We start from the raw sequence: 18,456 nt of genomic DNA, 5'->3' as shown, positions 1-18,456 counted from the left end.
TTGACCAAATTAAGTCTGAATTAAGTGAATAAAGAATCAAATTTCTTTTTAAAAACCTCGATCAGCTGCAACTCATAAAGTCAGCTTACAAATTCATGATCATTATCATTATTAAATGTCTAATAAAGCAATGTACAATAATGTATCAGTGACAACAACTTGTACTTCTGATAGTGGTATTCTGTTGATACTGTACTTCTACTCAAGTGGGATTTTGGATACAGAACTTTGACTTTTGCTTTGAATGCAAAGCAGATTTCCCAGTGGTAGTTCTCATAAAAGGTGAACTCACACAAAGCCACGCTGCACTTTTGCCTCTTCACTGGAAGCTAATGTTTGATTTGCCTCCTCGCTCGCACAGAAGATTCAGGAGGTTTACTATTAAAATATTTTCACATGTGTGTCTGGGTCCTTCCACTATTTGAGACTGAGATGAATTTGTGTGGATGTAACCACTCTGATATAAGAGTTTGACTTCTCCTCTATTCCTGCACCTCACACATGATACAATGACAGGTAGCAGGGATACTTCAGGTTCTACCTGTAATATAAATAATGACCATACTCTATCAAACACACCATACCCAACATGGTGGCTACCTTAACAGTAAACATAAAACTATCCTGAAAACATAAATAAAAAAAACCACATAAACCAATTAAGAACATTATTAAAATAATGAGTAAAACAGCAACATTTAACTGGGACACTTTACAGTCCCATGAGCCTTTGTGCTCACACTGTCCAATCAGAGCGACCGGTTCAGCATTCGCTACAATACCTCGGGGCTCAGTTACAGACACCGCCTTCTGTTAACGTCCAATCTGTGCGAGCGATGAGATAAATAAAACATCTGCTTCCTGCGGAGCGGCAAATCACAGCGTGGCTTTACGTGGAGTTTAACTTTGGTGAATTTTGACCCACAGTCATTCACTTGACTGTGCACTTATTCCAACACTCAAGAGACATGAGAGATTGTATCCATAAAAACACAGGGTGGTGCAGTGCAGCAGGGCCACTGCATTGAACACCTAGCAACAGACAGAATCAAACAGACCAGAGCTGGAATCATGCAGGCGGCCACACAGGAATAAAAGAACAGACAGAAGCTGAGTCTTTTGGCTCATCCTCTGATCCCATCGCACGTTTTAAGACGACATAAGTAAAACAAAGAAGCAGCGAAACAAAATGGGTCTTTATTTAAAGGACATGTGCCACAGAGAGAAATCTAAAGTGATCCTCAGTTTGTGTTGAACAGAAGTTGTTAGTCTTCTAATTGGACTTGACGTTTGTTTGCTGCAGCTGAAGGAGAATATATAAAGAACTCATGTTTACATGGCAACCACTGCGGCTCTGAACTGCGGTTTGGAGACAATTCAGTGATGCTTTGCTCGTTGAAAACATCAGCTGTGACCTTTTGTAATGATTTAAAAGTATCTTCTTAATGATTTTTCTTTTGTTTCGAAGGCTGCACCGCCGCCGCCTCCGCCCCTGCCCCCACCCTGTGACCCGCCCCCGCTGCCCAAGTCGGGCCAACGTGCCTCGGACGCGAACCACATGAGCGTGAAGAGGCTGCGCTGGGAGCAGGTGGAGAACTCGGAGGGAACCATTTGGGGTCAGGTGAGCATTTAGTCCGTCGGTTCAGTTTCAGTGGATACCGCGGCTCTGTGAGAAAAACTTTGAAAACAATAAACAATAACCCTACCTGTGAATCCTCCCACGTTGAGCTGCGAGTTTTCTCACTCCTCCCACATCATTCCTCCCATATTTGGAAAAAAAACCTACTGATCTACTCTGTCTCTGATGAGTCATGTGTGGCATCAAAGCAAAAGTCTTGTTTTTGTAACCAGAATTCATGCTGCGTCTTTATATTCCCTGCACCATGTTAGACTCTCTGCTTCTTCTTTGGATACGATCTGATGTGTGTGTGTGTGTGTATAAAAAGAGTGTTTTAGACAGATTCCTCTACACAACCTTGACTGCGCCTTGGGAGAGTACAGAGTGTGTCCTTGTCTATATTTAGCTCGGCGAGGACTCAGACTATGACAAGCTCACTGACATGGTGAAGTTCTTGGACCTTGATCTGCACTTTGGGACTCAGCGCAGATCCAGTAAGTTGCCCTGTCCTGTCTGGTCACACGTCCTCATCGTCCGCAGCACGTCACATCTTTATTTGCATCATCTTTAAATGTCATTAAGTTATAATGTTCTGTGAATTTTTATTTATCAGTCGTCTAGTTGACAGAAGACATCTGTGTCTTTACTCACACCGTCTGTTTTGTTTATACCTTCGCAGCTATAGGATGTTCCCCATTACCTGCTTTGGAGCTGCTGCATTCACCTGCTCATCATATACGTTCTCCATAAGGCACCATACATCCCCCTCCCACTCTTTTTCTTTTCTGTACTAACACAGCTCTGCACGAGGAAACACACAGCAGACCTGTATTTATTCAAACTGTCCTAGAAGGCAGAGCTGTGTTATTAACCCATCAACCTGCTTTGCTTGTGTGTGTGTCCGTGTGTGTTTGTGTGTGTGTGTTTTGACCCCCCCCCCGGTGCCTGGAGAACACATCCTCACACTGTTGTTAAAATTCTCAGTCTCTCCTCCAGAGCCAGCCTTCCCTCCTGAGAACTTTAAAAAGAAAGACGTGGTGGAGATTCTGTCTCATAAGAAAGCCTACAACGCCTGTGAGTAACACACACACACACACACACTGCTTCTATATACACACACACACACACACACACACACACACACACACACACACACACACTTGAAAGGTCGAGGCTCAAGACTGAGACTGCAGTAAGATACATCACCGTCCTATGATTGACAATAACAATGGCAATAATAATAATAATAATGGTAAAAATAGTAAATATAATAAAAGTAGAACATGGGAAACAGGAAATAAGTTCAGGTAAGATAAGATATACAGTTATTTCTTTATGAATATAAAATGAAATTTGGATGAAATATGAAAAATACACTGTGGAAATTTACAAATCATCACAACGGGATAAAAGTTCTTCTTTGCAATGTTGTGATCTTCTTTGTCATGTGGGAAAAAAAACAAATCCTCCTCTTCCTCCTCCCACTCTTCCTCCTCCTCCTCCTCCTCGTCTCTGCAGCCATCCTCATCGCCCATTTGAAGCTCTCCCCCGGCGAGCTGCGTCAGGTGTTGATGAACATGACCACCAACAGGCTGGAGCCGGCCCACATCAAGCAGCTGCTGCTCTACGCCCCCGACGACGACGAGGTGAAGCAGTACGAGCAGTTCGAGCAGGACCCGGCCAAACTGAGCGATCCCGACCAGTTCATTTTCCAGGTACCACACAAAAATCTGAAACCCAACGAATCCACAAAGTGTAGGACAAGGAAAGTAAATGATGAGGGATTTTTGTTCGTGTGTCAGATGCTGATGGTGCCTGAGTACAAGACTCGCCTGCGGAGCCTCCACTTCAAGACCACGCTGCAGGAGAGGACGGAGGAGATGAAGGTCGCGTACGATTGCATCTACAAGGCTTCGGTGGAGCTGAGGAGCAGCAAGAAACTGGCCAAAATCCTGGAGGTAAACATCCAGAGCAGAGAGGATCCCAGTGAGGTCAGCCTGCACGGTAACAGTGGTCATTAAGTGCTCCTCTCCTCCCACAGTTTGTCCTCGCCATGGGGAACTACCTGAACAACGGGCAGCCGAAGAGCAACAGAACGACCAGTTTTAAGATCAACTTCCTGACCGAGGTACAGCGCGGTCACCTCCAACCACATCGTGTTTATCTCAACTTCTGGGTTTTTTCGGTCCTCTGGAAGTCTCATACTTTCCCCTTCGTGTCTCGCAGCTAAGCACGACCAAAACCGTGGACGGAAAATCCACCTTTCTCCACATTCTGGCCAAGTCGCTGTGCCAACACTTCCCCGAGCTGCTCAACTTTTCCAGAGACCTCACAACGGTGCCTCTGGCAGCCAAGGGTACGACAATGCTGCAGCAGCAGAGCTCTTTAAAACTCTGCTCTCCTCCCTGAAAATCATTCATGAATGTGATTGTTCCATCCTGTTAAACTCTAACTGTGTCCCTGCAGAGTTATCAGACTTGACCAAAGACTTTTAACTTCATGCAGAGTTAATATTTTAAAACTGCTCTAAATCGGGGGCCATAAAGGGGCCACAATTTACACAGAGGGGCCAATTATATGTCCAATATCCATGTACAATTCCTGATTTAGTAAGGTTCATATTTAAGTCATTCCTTGTTTACTGTTAGTTCTATAGATTTAAGCTAAGACACACATCATGGAATATAATTTTAAAATTCTTTAAAAATTGTCAGATGCATTGTTCGTACTCTTAGTAAGTGACTACTGGCAGGTCAGGGCCACTTCAGGGGCTCATCAGATTGTGCCCCCCGGCCCCCTGGATCTGCCCCTGGCCTGGTGGCTCTCTGCTGTGGTAACAACTCCCCTCATGAGTCCCTGTCATTCATGCAGTGAACCAGAGGACGGTCACAACGGAGCTGAGTGACCTTCACACCACCATCCAGGACATCAGGACGGCCTGTCTGAAGATCCCCCCCACCTCTGAGGACCACTTTGCCTCCGTCATGAGCGTAGGTCCATTTTATTACACACATAAAACACATGGGAATTTGAGCGCATTTAAAAACCTTTATTTCGTGGAAGCTACTGAGGAACAGCTCAACAGTTTGGGAAGTATGTTAAGTTGCTTAGATAATACTTAGATAATAAGATTGATGCTGTTCTCGTGTTTGTACCACAGACGGTAAATAAAGATGGACGACATGACTGCTCTCCAAAAGTGAAACCAAAGCGCTTCAATCGCCAGTTGGTGTCTGGCCGCAGTATAGGTCACACACCTCTCCTCCTCCATGTTAGTAGATGGGACATGGACCAAATGAATATTAAAAAGACGATTTTAGAAATGAAGAATCAAAGTAACAGAGGCTGAGGTATCATGACTTAGAGGGGCCTCCGAGAACTGCTGATCCACAGCGACAACATTTATCCTGTGACATCTATTTCTCTGACATCTAGGTGACATCATCTGGATTATTTTATTCACAGACATCAGAGCCACAGGAGACATTATTTAAGAGTTTACACACAGACACACACACACACACACACACACACACACACTGATCTTTACTCTTCGCGACGAGCACCCATGAACGTTTGACCATTTGCACCCGCAGAGTTTCCTGGAGAACAGCCACCCCGCGATCCAGTCCCTGGAGTCTCTGCAGACACGAGCGATGGAGGAGTTCTCCAAGGTGGCCTCCTACTTCGGAGAGGACGGCAAGTCCTGCAGCACGGAAACCTTCTTCGCCATCTTTGCAGCGTTCATCTCCAAGTTTGAGGTGAGTTGCCGCCCGCACTCTTCTTTTTGTCTGTGTCGATAGAACCAGTTTGGGTCGAGTGGCTCATAATGTGATATATCAAACCTCTAAAACAGTTCAGGCCTTCAGTCACTTTTCTCACACAGCCTGCAGCCAGAAAGGGGTCATGTGGAACAAACAAATGTGCTTTAAATCTGAAAATCATACATAAGTATATATAAAAATAAGTATGAATCCGATGAGATTATGGGTTTTGTTTGGCAGAGGGCGCTCAGTGAGACCCAGACTCCAGAGAACCCCAGAAGCCCCAGACTGTCTTCCCCTCTGGCCTGGTAGAAGCACGGAAGGCGGGCGGACGTCGGGCCAAACCGACGAGGCCGCTCGGCTCCATTTTCACTCTGCTCTCCACAACCAAAGTGCCAAGATCACACACACACACACACACACAGAGACACTCCAACCAACGGGGAACAGAGAGCACGTCATCCACGGCCAATCTGTCGGATAACGGCGAACGAGTGCCCCGTGTGCAGCAGTGCTGTTATTTCAGGTGCTGGGCAGAGCAGGAACATTCAGGAACTCAGCGCACGCTCACATCTTCACATTCTAAAGCTCATCACATGTTAGAGAACAACAGAGGAACGTCCGTGTACATTCGATCCCTTCACTTCATCTCGAAGCTGCTTTACAATGAAATGTAAGTAATGAAAAGGATTAATCGCCGTGTTTATTCTATGATGATATAAAGTTTATATTTTCTATCGGGTCCTGTTTGGAAATTGTAAAAGACAGTTCTCTGGAATCGAGAGGATTCAGAAGTTGTACTGATTATGTGCAGAGTCTCCACAGGAGGAGGGTTTGATCAGACAGTACAAACAGCGGTGCGTTCACTGCCTCCCGTACTGCAGGATTCAATTCAAAGATTTAAAAACTGTCCATCTTGGATGCATCTTTTGCTAGAATTTCAAAATTAATTCAACTTAAATTGAAAAATCATCCATTTCCACCTGTTACTTTTTAAGTTGCTGATGAGGATCAGCCGATCGTTTTCTTTGGAAGTCAAACGCGGCCAAAAGGAGAAACCACCTCTGAATTCATAATGTTGAAATGGAATTTTACGAATTGAAATATTCCTGTTGAGGTGAATTTAAAAAGGTTTTAATTAAATTTTGATTCAACTTCATCTGTATAATGCCAAATCGCATTCCCCGAGATTCCCCTCTTTGAAATTCCAAGTTCAAAACTTGATTTGCTCAAACTCGATTGGTTAAATTTAGCCGAGCGATACCAACCAATAAGAATGGAAACTGGAACCTTGAAAAAAAAAGTCTTAAAAATCTGAAAAGCTCAAGATTGGAATGTAAACAAAATATATTAACTTTATTTATAAATCAACAAAATATTCTATTTCATCCATTCAAAATTCCGTTTTGACTACATTTCACATATTAATCTACTTATAACATTTTTATTATTTTATTATTTTGGCCTGGCTTCCATAGATTTCAGCTCGGTGTGATTTTAGATGACAGTGATTAAATTCTACGGCAAAAATAAAAAAACCTTTAGCCAGGCTGCTACCAACCCCCAGGATTCTGATCCTCTCCTTTATTCAGACCCAGATTCACTCACAGTTCTGCACTTGTGAACGTCGGGTGTGGTGAACGCAGCCTCGTGGCCTCATGGCTTCACGGCTGTCGAACCAATGAATGTCAAACGTGTGGGAGAAGAAAAGAAAACACCACCCACCCCACTGTAAATGACTATTTCCTGCTTCTGTGGTCGTCATGGTGATCTCATGACTCATCTACAGTACAGTGTACCTGTAGCTGTGTTGTATTTATGTTGATGATGACTATTGTTGAGATTGTAAATTGGATTGTATTTGCTATGCACTGCTCGTCATCTTCATTTTCTACCGTGTGCTCGTTCGTCCTGAGTCCCGATTTGTTTTCTTATTTTCTTTTTCCGAGCGTCCTCGGGAAGTTGCCGTCTCCCTTCTTCTTTACGCACAGCTTCAGCCGGGCTCGTAGAAAAATGCAACTCTAGCTGCTCTGAGTGTAGTGACCGTGTTTCCTCGTCCCAGTCGATTGCATGTCGGTGCAGTTAGTGTGTTCAGACGTGCAGCTGGTAGCATTCACCCTCCCTGGATATTTAGGTTTGAAATAAGTTACATCTCTGTTGAGTCCGGTCCAGTTTATTTAGGTTTTATGCATCGGTTCCTTTTTATATCTGTTTTCTATGTTCCGTGGTTGTTTTACCTCCATGTTTGGTTCAGTGCTTTCAGCAATGAAGAATATTCTGTTTTTGATCTATAAAAATATCATGCTTGAAAGTAAAAACCCGCCTGACGTGTCCTCTGTGCCTGGAAAGGAAATCCTATAGAGACTTACAGGATGTACAGTAGCTATAGTTACTGCATTCAACTTATATAATCCACAGAGATCACATATTTATTTTATAATGTACATACATAGATTATTTTAGGTCAGAGTTTGAAAGATTCATCTATGAGAGGTTATATTTTGTATATATTTTTCATGATATCTCCCAGATCCCTGTTTAAAACAGTCTGTTGATACATGCACTTTTAATCTGACATGTTTTTATACATTGTTTTGTTAGTTTATATCCTAAACACCCAACTGCTCCTCTAAAGCCAAACCGTCTCTATAGCTCCCTGGTGATGGTAAAAAGTCAAATGACCTTCAAATAAATATTTCTCAAAAATGTTATTAAGTCCTTCACACACCGACATCTGTTACATTTGGTTTTTGTTATTTGATGCTTTAAAAAACGGGTGAAACGCCAGGATCGACAGCTGAGGCGCATCATTCTCCTCTGGGATATTTCACCGTCATCTCTGGATAATGGATGCATTCTTTTTTTCTACCTTGAGATATGAAAGTAAGTTTAGTGTCCGAAAATAATTGTGTTCATCATCCGGTCAAATACAAAAAGTAAATTGTATTAACATTCCAAAGCATATAACAATTTTTGGGATTGATATATTAATGTTTTGACAAATTATAAATTCAGATTACCTTTACAATTAGTTTAGGGTTTTTAACAAGTACACACCAAACTGACCTGTTACTCATAACATCATTTCTGGTTTAATCATGAATATTTAATGTTTTGCTTTGAAACTAAATGTTCAGCTTTAATAACAAGAAACGTGTCAGTCACATGTTTCCTGTCATGATAGCGCACAAACGTATAAATCATGAGCACATTGAAATAGTTTCTTCATATACTTTATTTCTTTGGAAAGGGGGTATAACCAAGCATTCCTATTACATGTCTTTATTCCACATTTAAGCTGGCCAAACAGCAAACATACAAAACTATGGAGCTGCAAAACGCAGCATCATCATCATCGTCTCTAGTTTCGTGGCAGCTTTCTGTCGTTAAAGAAGCTTCGAGCTTGATGCGCAGGGATAAGGCAGCGAGGTACGGGAGCAGAGGGGGGGGACGGGGGGGGGACGACGACGCTCCAACCGCAGCATCCGAGACTCTCTCCATATGTACCATGTCGAGTCGGTTCTCTGGGAACGGAACTCTGCATTATGTTTGAGGCCAGAAAAGAAAAAAAATAATGCAAAAGCTTACACAGAAAATACAATAAAGCCATTTTTTCTTCATCATTTGACCTGGCGAAAAAAAAAAATACATCAATCTGACGCCACGTCACTACTGAGGGATCACAGCGGCGTGTGCCCTCAGCTCAGTGGGAAAGACTGGAAATAAGAAATACCTCTAAACTAGGAAACCACTCATTGGCCTGCGCTCAAGTGCAATATCAGCTGTTTTTATGACGTGTCTTTCTCTTCAGGATCAAGAAGCTGGTTTCAAAACTCTCCTTTCACTACATTCACTCTCACACACACACTCACGCAGTCTGTTGTGTGTAACGTCCCGACAAACAACCAGAGAAAACAAAGAGACGGATGGAAGGCTAAAATACTGATTGTGTTCAGGCTTCACCCTGCTACTTCTGCTTCGTAAAAAGAAAACAACCCAAACAAGTCAACACATTTAAATACACATCTCCCGAGGAACGACACAGAACCAACCACCCACACACACACACACTCTCTCTCACACACTCACACATACACACGACTGCTGCTGCTGCTGAGTCACCGTCTTCACATCCCTGAAACACAACTGTTGCCAAGACAGCTTCTTGGAAAATACTGTAAGTACTGGGAGCCAAGTACATCCTCCGTACAGTAAATAGATAATATCATATAATGCTTATTAGGGGGTTCTGGGAGGAACCCTTAAGGCATGATTTACATTTTAAAGACTGAATTAATTAAGTCAAGCCACAGGGAATGTGTGTGTTTTCAGAACTTGGTAAATAAATACATGAGTGACAGAGGATTGAGGGGAGGGAGGGTTTCCTTTAAAATAAAAAAAAATAAAAAAGGAGGGGAAATCGACGACTGGAAACCTGCAGTCACCAGCTACATGTTACGCAACAGTTTTGGTTTCTACTTCACCTGCTGATCCCCCGACCACCCCTCCCTCATGCTGTAGAAATACCCCCCTCTTCTTCTTCATCTTCTTCTTTTTTTTAAATCTTCTTCTAAGGCCATTTTTTCAACAGTACAAAATGCAAAAAAACACCTCACACCAAAATTCCAAACAGGGGTCTCTTCAGTCCATATTGTGGCTTTCACCGAGGCCCCCCCCCCACCCAAACCCCTCACCTCACAACCCATTCTTTTCTGTTCACAGTCAGCGGCCGTGCTTCATATTGCTACGCATCAATGTCTGACAGCGTCACTGGTGAATCTTCTGTCCTCGCACTCTGCTGTCTGGAGGTCATTCTGCAGGGAGCGCGGTATGAAGATGGAGGTGGCAGTGTGTGTGTGTGTGTGTGTGTGTGTGTGTGTGTGTGTGTGTGTGTGTGTGTGTGTGTGTGTGTGTGTGTGTGTGACACGTCTCCTCACAAACACACGTGGCACCGTCATGGTAGTCAAAAGGACTCAGTGAGTGAATAATGGCCGACAGCTTGAGATGAAACGAGCGAAGCAGAAAGAAACTGAATCCACGTCAGTTCAATTACACTGAGTGAAGGTGAATTGTACAATCTGGTGATGTGCCTTGAGACAAAGATCTTATTAATTATCATGGAAGACTGAAAAAAAGCTGGAACCCGTTCATTTTGGGATTTTGCTTAAAACCTGATCGATTATGAAAATGTTTGCCCTTTAATTGACTTTCAGCTCTTAACTGTATAGTATTTGTAAGATAATTAATGTAGAAAATAAAAACCTACTGCTAATCTGCGTCTGTAATTTTAACAGTAAGTGATGTTACTACGCTTTAGCCACACTAGTTAACTTGCAGGTAAATCAAACATACCGACAACAACGTGCTGACTAAGTTGAGATGGTTAGAAAGTGTTGTGTATTGAACACACAATGACATTGACCATCAAAAATCAGCACGGTTGAAGAAAAATCGTCTTAATCGCCCCCTGGTGGCTTGCTGAAGTATAGGTCATAATCCCTGCCTGTTTAGTGGATGAGATATGGAGCAAAATAAAGTCAGGTCAATAGATTTTTTATCATTTTAGGTAGTTCTTGTTCAGGTGTAATTTTTTCTGGTACGGGGTTTAATTAGTTATTTAATGCTATAAAAAGGGGGTGAAACGTCATGATTGACAGCTGAGGCCGACTCAGGATTGGCCGAGTGTGTGTATCAGCTGAGCCTCGATACAGCGGCTCCGCACCACGATCCCTGCTGTGACTGACTCCAAATGATGTGAATCGTTTGTGTACATTGAGAGGAAGTTAAGTCTATGGCTGCGGCAGCCATTCAAACAATCATCTAGCCCAGCTATTATTCACTGAAGCACTGTGACGTCCATCACTGCCAGAAGGTGCATTATGTCACGTTAAGAGTGGATCATTGGCGCTGGACAGCAGCAGAGGTTGGTCTCAGTGTGAGGAGGGCTGCAGAAAACAGAAGGAGACTAACTGAGGTGTGTGTATGATGAGCGGAGGTGTGTGAGGGGCGTTTCTGGACCAGAGCGTGTCAGTGTCTCCTCCTTATAGGATGGTGCTCTCAGAGTCCAGGTCACAGTCTTTGGGAGGAGGCAGCATGGAGGAGGAGGAGGAGGAGCAGGAGGAGGAGGAGGAGGATGAAGGGCTCATCGCTGGCTGCTGCTCTACAGCGAACTCAGGGACCAACGCTCGACTCAGCCCTTTGAAAGACATGGCCGGGTCTGTAGACACAAGATGAGGGAGAAATAAATCAGAGTGAGAGAGCGAGGAAGAGCAGAAACTTAAAGGAGATCATCAGCTAGAACAGACTCCTCCTGTTTTGATAGTGCTTGGAAGTTTCCACACATGCAGACGTTTCTCACACACACACAACAAAACATAAACATCCTTCACAGGATAAACACACTATTCATGCCCACATTATAAGAACATTGGCCCTAATCACAAACACGTGCAGCCTCATCCTGCAGCATGAAAACCGTTCAAGCTGGTGCCAAGGGTGCCATCCAGTGAGGCTGTGTAATATTTTCCATAGTGTGAGCAGCTGCAAAGGCTCTGTGGCTGAACAGCAGGAGGCGCTGTTTGGTCAGAGACTAAGAGCAGCAGGGCAACAGGCACAGAGAGCAGATGGAAAAATCTGATGTCAAGGAAGCAGAGTTGAACTGATTAGCTGTTGTTCTTCAGCTTATTGCTAAATTAATATATATAAATATATATATATATATGTTTTCAGGATTAGGATTGTCTGTTCTGAACATGAGCAGCATCTTCAGATGAGACATTAGTGACAAGACAAGAACAGTCTAGTTAAAAACATGCATGTCAGTAGTAGTAGTATTAGTAGCAGTACACATGCTGGATGAAGGGATGTTGCTTTTAAAACTCATTAACAACAACTACGATGAAACAAATGAAACATTATATACAATAATTTACAGTCAAACAATACTTAACAATAAAAAATAGCAAACAGCCCACTGACAGCTGAGGGTTTGAAAATGATCACAGTTTTTCAGCCTCAGTAAGAACACGTCACTTTCAAACCCTCACTGGTGATGTTACATTATAGTGACAGCAAATAAAGATGAGTGACTCATGATAAATGATCATCCTGACTGTAAATAAAGATGGATGCTGCGTATCTGCGCGATTGTGATCGTGTAGTGGAGCCGTGGTAACAGGGTCCCTTTGATACAAGCTCTCCACCAATCACGAGTCAATCATGACTTTTCACTCATTCAACGTGTACTTTGACTTGTTAGTTTGGGTCCATGTCCCAACCACTAACATAGAGGAGGCAGGATCCATGACGTACACTTCAGCCAGCCCACAGGGGATGAGTCAGATGATTAGGCTTCATTTTTGTGAAGCTGTCATGTCGTCCATCTTTATATACAGTCTATGAAGTGAACTAGGTGTATTATATAGATCTGGTTTGGACTATTATCAACTCACCTTCCCTCCTGAGGGTTTATATTCTCGTCGTTTTGTGTAACATGAATATTTTTATTAACAAAATCAGAAATGGGTTTCTTAATAGATGGACTTTAATACGCAGGATGAGAGTCGTGCATCAGGGCTACAGTAAATGAGATCTGGTGGTGGCAGCAGGCAGAACAAAATGGCAATGATGAAGAGTGAGAGTTCTAGACACAAACAAAAAGTGCAAGTGAAAAGGTCAATTAACAACAAACCTCTCACAAGTGCTTCTTTAACCTGCAGAGGTGTTACAATGCAAGACTATTAGAGAGAGAGTACATCAGTGTTGAGCAGTGACATTCATCTGCAGACTGACATGCAGTTGTTGTTTGAGAGTTAAGACTCACCCATCATCTTGTATGCAGTGGCACAGATCCCATTAGTGTCTCCGGTCAGTGGGCTGGGTTGAGGCGGCGGTGGGACGTTGGGTCTGTTCCGGGGCTTGGGGACGGGTCGCGGCCGGGGAAGAGAGCCCGACTGGTAGGGAGACGGGGACGGAGGAGCAACTGCATCCTGGGTGGCGGTGGAGGGCGGAGGGGTGTCCGGAGGGGTCGGGGTGCCCGGAGGCGAGGGGTCCGAGCTCTGCTGGTCCCCGCCGGACTGGCCGAGTGATGCGAGCGGCATCAGGGGACTGGTCTGTGTCGGAGGCTCCGGGGGCGGATGGCTGGGCGCCTGGATCGGTGGCTGGTTGCTGGAGTGGCGTCTGGGCGTGGCACATGGCTGGGAGGTCGGAGAGGTGGGTGAGGTGGGGGAGTGGCTGGAGAGAGGTCTGGGGGTCGGGCTGAGGGACTGGGAGGAGCCTGACAAGGAGGCGTGGTTTACTGAATTAAAGGGCTGGCTGGGAGGGGGGTTTGTCGGTTTAGGAGGGGGAGGAGCCTGTTTCTTGGTACCTGGAAGATGTTGAAGAAACATGTGATTAATTGAAGAAAAGATATTGGATTAATATATTTTCATTCAAACTTTAAACATAATTTGACCTGGATGAGTCACGACCTTTATAGAAATATGTCTTTTTGTACCAGAGTGCAGAGTCTCACCTCTGCGCAACGTGTGAGGGCTGGGCCCCATGGATCCAGCCCCAGAGGTCCCAGTGCCCATGTGTCCTACAGCCGGGCCCCCTCCTCCAGAGCCGTTCCTCTGAAGCAGAGGGGTCAGGCCGTATGTGGAGTCACGTAGCCTTGGGTTGCTTTAGAGAGGATGAAGAGAAAAAGAGGGTTTTAAAACCTACTAATTTGAAATCTGAAATTCTGGAGCACTGCTTCTACGAGAGCATCCACTACTGAGTGGTATTTAATAAAGCTCAGTGATTAAAAAAAAAAAGATGAAACTTATCTGCGGCGTCAGGTGATAATAAACTTAACAATTTTTATCTGGGTGTCTCATCTAAATTCACCTTCCCAACAGAGTGTGTGGGAGCAAAAGAACGCTGAGCTGAATAGTCTTATCTGTGTGGACGTGAATGTTGTCCTTTCAGCAACTAAATCAAAGAAACCCTTCAGCCGCTGCACAACGGACACTAACGTCCAGGCCTCCCAAAGCAGTTTGAGCCAGTTAGTGCTGATTCCAGTGATTCGGGGAGAAAAAGCAGAAGGATGGGAAGTCCAGAGGCCCTGAAAGCGACTGTTAGCGGAATGACAGCAGCCATTGTTGTAGCGTGTCTGTGGGCTGACTTCAGACAAGTCTGCATAGCTGGATCTGGTGGTGGTGTAAGAAAACTTGTGGTTTTTGCGGGAGAAACAAGTTGAACCAAAGTGACCGTGACATGAGGAGGTGTCTAGAATCTACCAGTGAAGCATGCATCAACTGCACTTTATGACTGAGTTCAAAGAGTTGGCAGATATGTCTTCACACTACATGACAACTGTCCGTCTGTCTGTCTGTCTGTATGGCATGCAGTGTCATTCCCCACCAGCAGCAGAGATGCAGGAGAGCAGCCCTTACCTGAGCTCTTCTGTGTGCTGGGCTAGAAGCTGCTGAGCGGCTGCAAGAGCAGCCAAACTCTGCGCCAAGCTATGCTGGCCAGCGTCAGGCCCAGCACCCCCTGGAGGAGCTTGTGGCTGGGGCTCGGCTGAGGGCTGGGGGACCTGCCCAGCCCCGTGCCCCTGCCCTGGAGCCTCCACAGGGGGTAAAGGAGGCTGGAAGGCAGGTGAAGTGTGCTGCTTTCTACCTAAGGTGTTACTGCCTCTACGGAGGGTGTGGTCCGAGTGCTTGTTAGGGGTGCTACACAGGGAGGGCGGGGAGACGGTGAGAGAGAAACATTAAAGGAGGGAGAAATCACCAAAACCCCAGAGCACACAGAGAGAAGTCAGTAAAAAAACAGTGTTAAGGGTCATATTATAAGAATCCAAATTAGCCCAAAATGTACTAGAAGCAAAAGAAAAGGACCCGGAAAAGCAACTGGTGAAATTATTTCCAAAGAATTAATTCACTGGATTAAGCGATCAACGGTGTGGTACAGCAGGAGCAACAGAGAAAATCGTGGCTGATTACTTGTCTTTGCGCATTGAGTCGTTCTCTGGTCCCATTGAACTGCCAGGCCTCTTCCTCTCAATGGTACTGCAGTCATAGTCCAGGTGATTGTGGTTGTGGTTTGATGCAGGTATGGGCATTGCAAACATGCCGGACACGTTGAAGTCCACCTCTGCAGGGACAGATAAGATTTACCCAGATAAAATAAAGTACATCTTGCAGAGAGGTCTAGCAGGAACAAGAGACAGACACGAGAGTGATTTTTATCTTGGTGCTTGGAAGCTTGATCAATGCTGACTGTCTATCTTACGAGGCAGTTGACATCAATATCCTTCGCCGTGTGTCCCTGATGTACGATAGCCTGTGACTGGCTACAATGAATAAAGAGAAACAACAGCTAGAGAGGGCTCCAGAACCTACCCTCAGGAAAGAACCAGTCTGCATGCTGGATAATGGGCTCCATGATGGCCACCACGTGCACAGAGGTAGCTGCAGCCATTTCAGCCAGACTCCTGGGTGGACACAAATAGATGAGCAAAAATTAGATTCTTTCACCAGAATGAAATAGGCTAAAATAAAAGACTATTGTTTCTTGAAATCCATTCAACCATCACCAGGATCATGCATTTCAAAGACTGTCACATACATCTACCCTTTTCTTTTTTTAATGTCCATCATCAATTTTGTCCCCTCCCTCTCAATCCCCTCTCACCCCTCAGTTTTGGCCCAGAGCAGATTGGGTCCCAGGACAATAGCGATGTTGCTCGCCGTCATTTTGTTCGTCTCGCTGTCCTGAGCCAGTTTGGCTAAAAACTTGACCAGATACCTGCATGGGAGCACAGATGTAAACATGTCATACCACAGGAAAACTAAAGCATTACTGTCATGACTTGTATAACAATAAAACAACGAACCTCAGGTTGGATTTGTTGTTCTTTGGTAGCTTATCACATACAACCCAGAGTGCCTGGAGCCTCTTGTCTGGGTCCGTCACACTAGATATATAGAAAACAAAACGTACGATTGAAAGCAGGGACATATAGTACTTGGTCCAAATATACATTCCTAATTGCAGTACAGTGATTTGTCTTATTTCCAGTGATAATGTTGTGATGCTTGCCTGGATGCCTGGATCCATTCATCATAAAGCTGGTAGTTCATCAGAGGTTCTGGGAGCTCCCTCAGGTAGGACTTCAGTGCTCCTGAAACAAAATGTCCATTTGTACTTTCAGTTTTGAATCCACTTTTCAGAACATAACACATCATTTAAACTGGGCTGAGACTTCATGAAGTTTCGGGCCGATTTAAACCCGATTCAGGCCCCAGAGACTCTTGGTCAGTACAGATGTTCAGCCCAGGTATCTGGTGTTCTGAGGGCTTACGGAGCCTTTCTTAAACCTCCCAAACTGCCCAGAGAAACATAAGTACCGCCCCGATAATTATCAAACATGTTCAATATTTAGGATTTAAAATCAGGATGATTACAATATTAATAGTACATTATTGTACTATTAATAATAGTTCATATAATTAATATTAATAGAAGTATTGTATTAACAGTATTACAGAGGCAATGGGGGAGAGAAAGACATCAGAGCAGCTGTGCTGCAAAGCAACAATTAAGATTCTGGGGCTATTGTCAGCTAGCGTGCCACTGTTGACACATATAACTGACAGAGAAAATCTCACCTGAAAAATAGGTCATCTGTGTTGCCCGGGTCTCTCTGACCATTTTCTGAACCAGACTCCTTTTTTGCTTTTGTTAATTAATATTAGAGCCACTTGACGCTTCACTCCACATTCTTTTTTTTAAACATCTGCTTCCCCATGAACACATAACATATAAGACGTGAAGTGGTGCGTCGCTGCCTCTGGAGCAATCATTTTAATATCCTATAATATTTTCTAATCTTGCAGTGTGGGTGTGTTTAAGAAGATTATAGAGAATATCTGTGACGTTTCTCTTTATGTTTGTGATGGAACCTGATTTTTGAAATCGTTTCGGTCTTTAAAACTCCGGTAGTCTGAGCCCAGCCTTGGAGGATGTCACAGAGAAGTCAAGAAGACACAAATACCAACTGTTTAGAAGTTTTATACCAAAAAAAATACAGTAATTCAAAAATAGCCTTGGTTTTTTCGGACGTACCAGCAACAGCGTGGGGGTCGGAGTAGAACTCCTCCAGTTGTGAAGTGGAACAGTCCAGTGCCGCCTTTAGCTTCTTTAGCTTGGACGCTCCTGCTGCGATTCTGAATAGACCCTGACACACACACACACAAAAAGATAAATAACCCACAGTAACTTTGCTAGCAAACGAACAACAGCAGCGATACTTGCAGGCATTTAATGTGCACGCACCGCCCTTTGCTTTCACTCAAACACACACACTTTCTGAACAGTCAATTATACATAGTGTGTATATAAATCCACTACATACACTCCCCCAGCCAGCTGCACATAATGAAGCCTTAAAGCAGGCAAACAAATACACCCTCCACTCACAGCACAGCAAGCTCTTTACTTTGACACATAAACAAAGGCCGTCTTCACACCACAATGACACACACTGGGCTCACCAGGGAATGAATAGGGCCACAAATAACGCCCTTTGCAGTTAACCCTTGCACTCTCTCTACTTCTTTTTTTTTTCTTAAAATTTTTTGCACAAACACGTACACATACGAAACGCTCTGATTTATGGACGGGGGAAAAGTGGATTCTATTGTATTCTAAATTTGTTTTCGGGAAAGGGACATCGCATTTCATAAATCATCAGGGCGACAGTGTCTCTGGAACAACTTTACAGAGTTTCCCCTGTTTACAGTTTGTCTGTGCGCCAATCTCCTCAAGCCTTAAGATGTTTATACGTGCAAACGATTTAAAGCTCGCTGTCGTTAATGTCCAGTAGAGCCGCTAATCGCAGCCACAGCTTCGTGTGAATGTTAATGAGCTGCGACAGCTCCTTTAATTCACACATGGTAACACAAGGAGAACATAAGAGCAATTAAGATGAACAAACAAAATCATAATCCATGGTATAAAATACTGTAGAGGGAATTAACTTGGAGTACGATGTTTAGTTACCTCTGAATCAGTACTGACTGTTGCTGGTCACTATTATTTGAAGTTGAA

General features: G+C 44.1%; 2 protein-coding genes across 9 annotated transcripts in view; one reads left to right on the top strand and one right to left on the bottom strand.

Annotated features, from left to right (window-relative positions):
- Positions 1 to 6,688, top strand: part of grid2ipb (glutamate receptor, ionotropic, delta 2 (Grid2) interacting protein, b) — a 32,916-nt gene extending 26,228 nt beyond the window's left edge. For 2 of the 4 annotated variants that reach the window (XM_035144807.2, XM_035144809.2), the window contains 10 exons: positions 1,469 to 1,621; positions 2,025 to 2,112; positions 2,603 to 2,692; positions 3,137 to 3,333; positions 3,421 to 3,576; positions 3,660 to 3,746; positions 3,845 to 3,974; positions 4,490 to 4,608; positions 5,215 to 5,379; positions 5,623 to 6,688. In XM_035144807.2, the coding sequence (XP_035000698.1) occupies positions 1,469 to 1,621; positions 2,025 to 2,112; positions 2,603 to 2,692; positions 3,137 to 3,333; positions 3,421 to 3,576; positions 3,660 to 3,746; positions 3,845 to 3,974; positions 4,490 to 4,608; positions 5,215 to 5,379; positions 5,623 to 5,694 (1,257 nt within the window). In that variant the 3' untranslated portion in view covers positions 5,695 to 6,688. The remainder of the gene's footprint in view (positions 1 to 1,468; positions 1,622 to 2,024; positions 2,113 to 2,602; positions 2,693 to 3,136; positions 3,334 to 3,420; positions 3,577 to 3,659; positions 3,747 to 3,844; positions 3,975 to 4,489; positions 4,609 to 5,214; positions 5,380 to 5,622) is intronic. The other 2 variants (XM_035144810.2, XM_035144806.2) reach the window with 1 other exon arrangement.
- A 1,911-nt stretch (positions 6,689 to 8,599) lies between these two features.
- arhgap17a (Rho GTPase activating protein 17a) overlaps positions 8,600 to 18,456 on the bottom strand; it is a 29,989-nt gene continuing 20,132 nt past the window's right edge. For 3 of the 5 annotated variants that reach the window (XM_035145072.2, XM_035145073.2, XM_035145074.2), the window contains 10 exons: positions 17,473 to 17,584; positions 16,447 to 16,528; positions 16,241 to 16,321; positions 16,039 to 16,152; positions 15,747 to 15,838; positions 15,348 to 15,498; positions 14,799 to 15,077; positions 13,895 to 14,043; positions 13,205 to 13,747; positions 8,600 to 11,599 (listed from right to left, as the gene is read on the bottom strand). In XM_035145072.2, the coding sequence (XP_035000963.1) occupies positions 11,424 to 11,599; positions 13,205 to 13,747; positions 13,895 to 14,043; positions 14,799 to 15,077; positions 15,348 to 15,498; positions 15,747 to 15,838; positions 16,039 to 16,152; positions 16,241 to 16,321; positions 16,447 to 16,528; positions 17,473 to 17,584 (1,779 nt within the window). In that variant the 3' untranslated portion in view covers positions 8,600 to 11,423. Of the gene's footprint in view, positions 11,600 to 13,072; positions 13,095 to 13,204; positions 13,748 to 13,894; positions 14,044 to 14,798; positions 15,078 to 15,347; positions 15,499 to 15,746; positions 15,839 to 16,038; positions 16,153 to 16,240; positions 16,322 to 16,446; positions 16,529 to 17,472; positions 17,585 to 18,456 lie in introns of all 5 variants that reach the window. The other 2 variants (XM_035145076.2, XM_035145077.2) reach the window with 2 other exon arrangements.

Source organism: Hippoglossus stenolepis, chromosome 21 (genome assembly GCF_022539355.2).
Source record: "Hippoglossus stenolepis isolate QCI-W04-F060 chromosome 21, HSTE1.2, whole genome shotgun sequence".
Classification (NCBI taxonomy): domain Eukaryota; kingdom Metazoa; phylum Chordata; class Actinopteri; order Pleuronectiformes; family Pleuronectidae; genus Hippoglossus; species Hippoglossus stenolepis.
The sequence above is the reverse complement of the archived record's forward strand: the minus strand, read 5'-3'. Positions and strand labels throughout refer to the sequence as shown.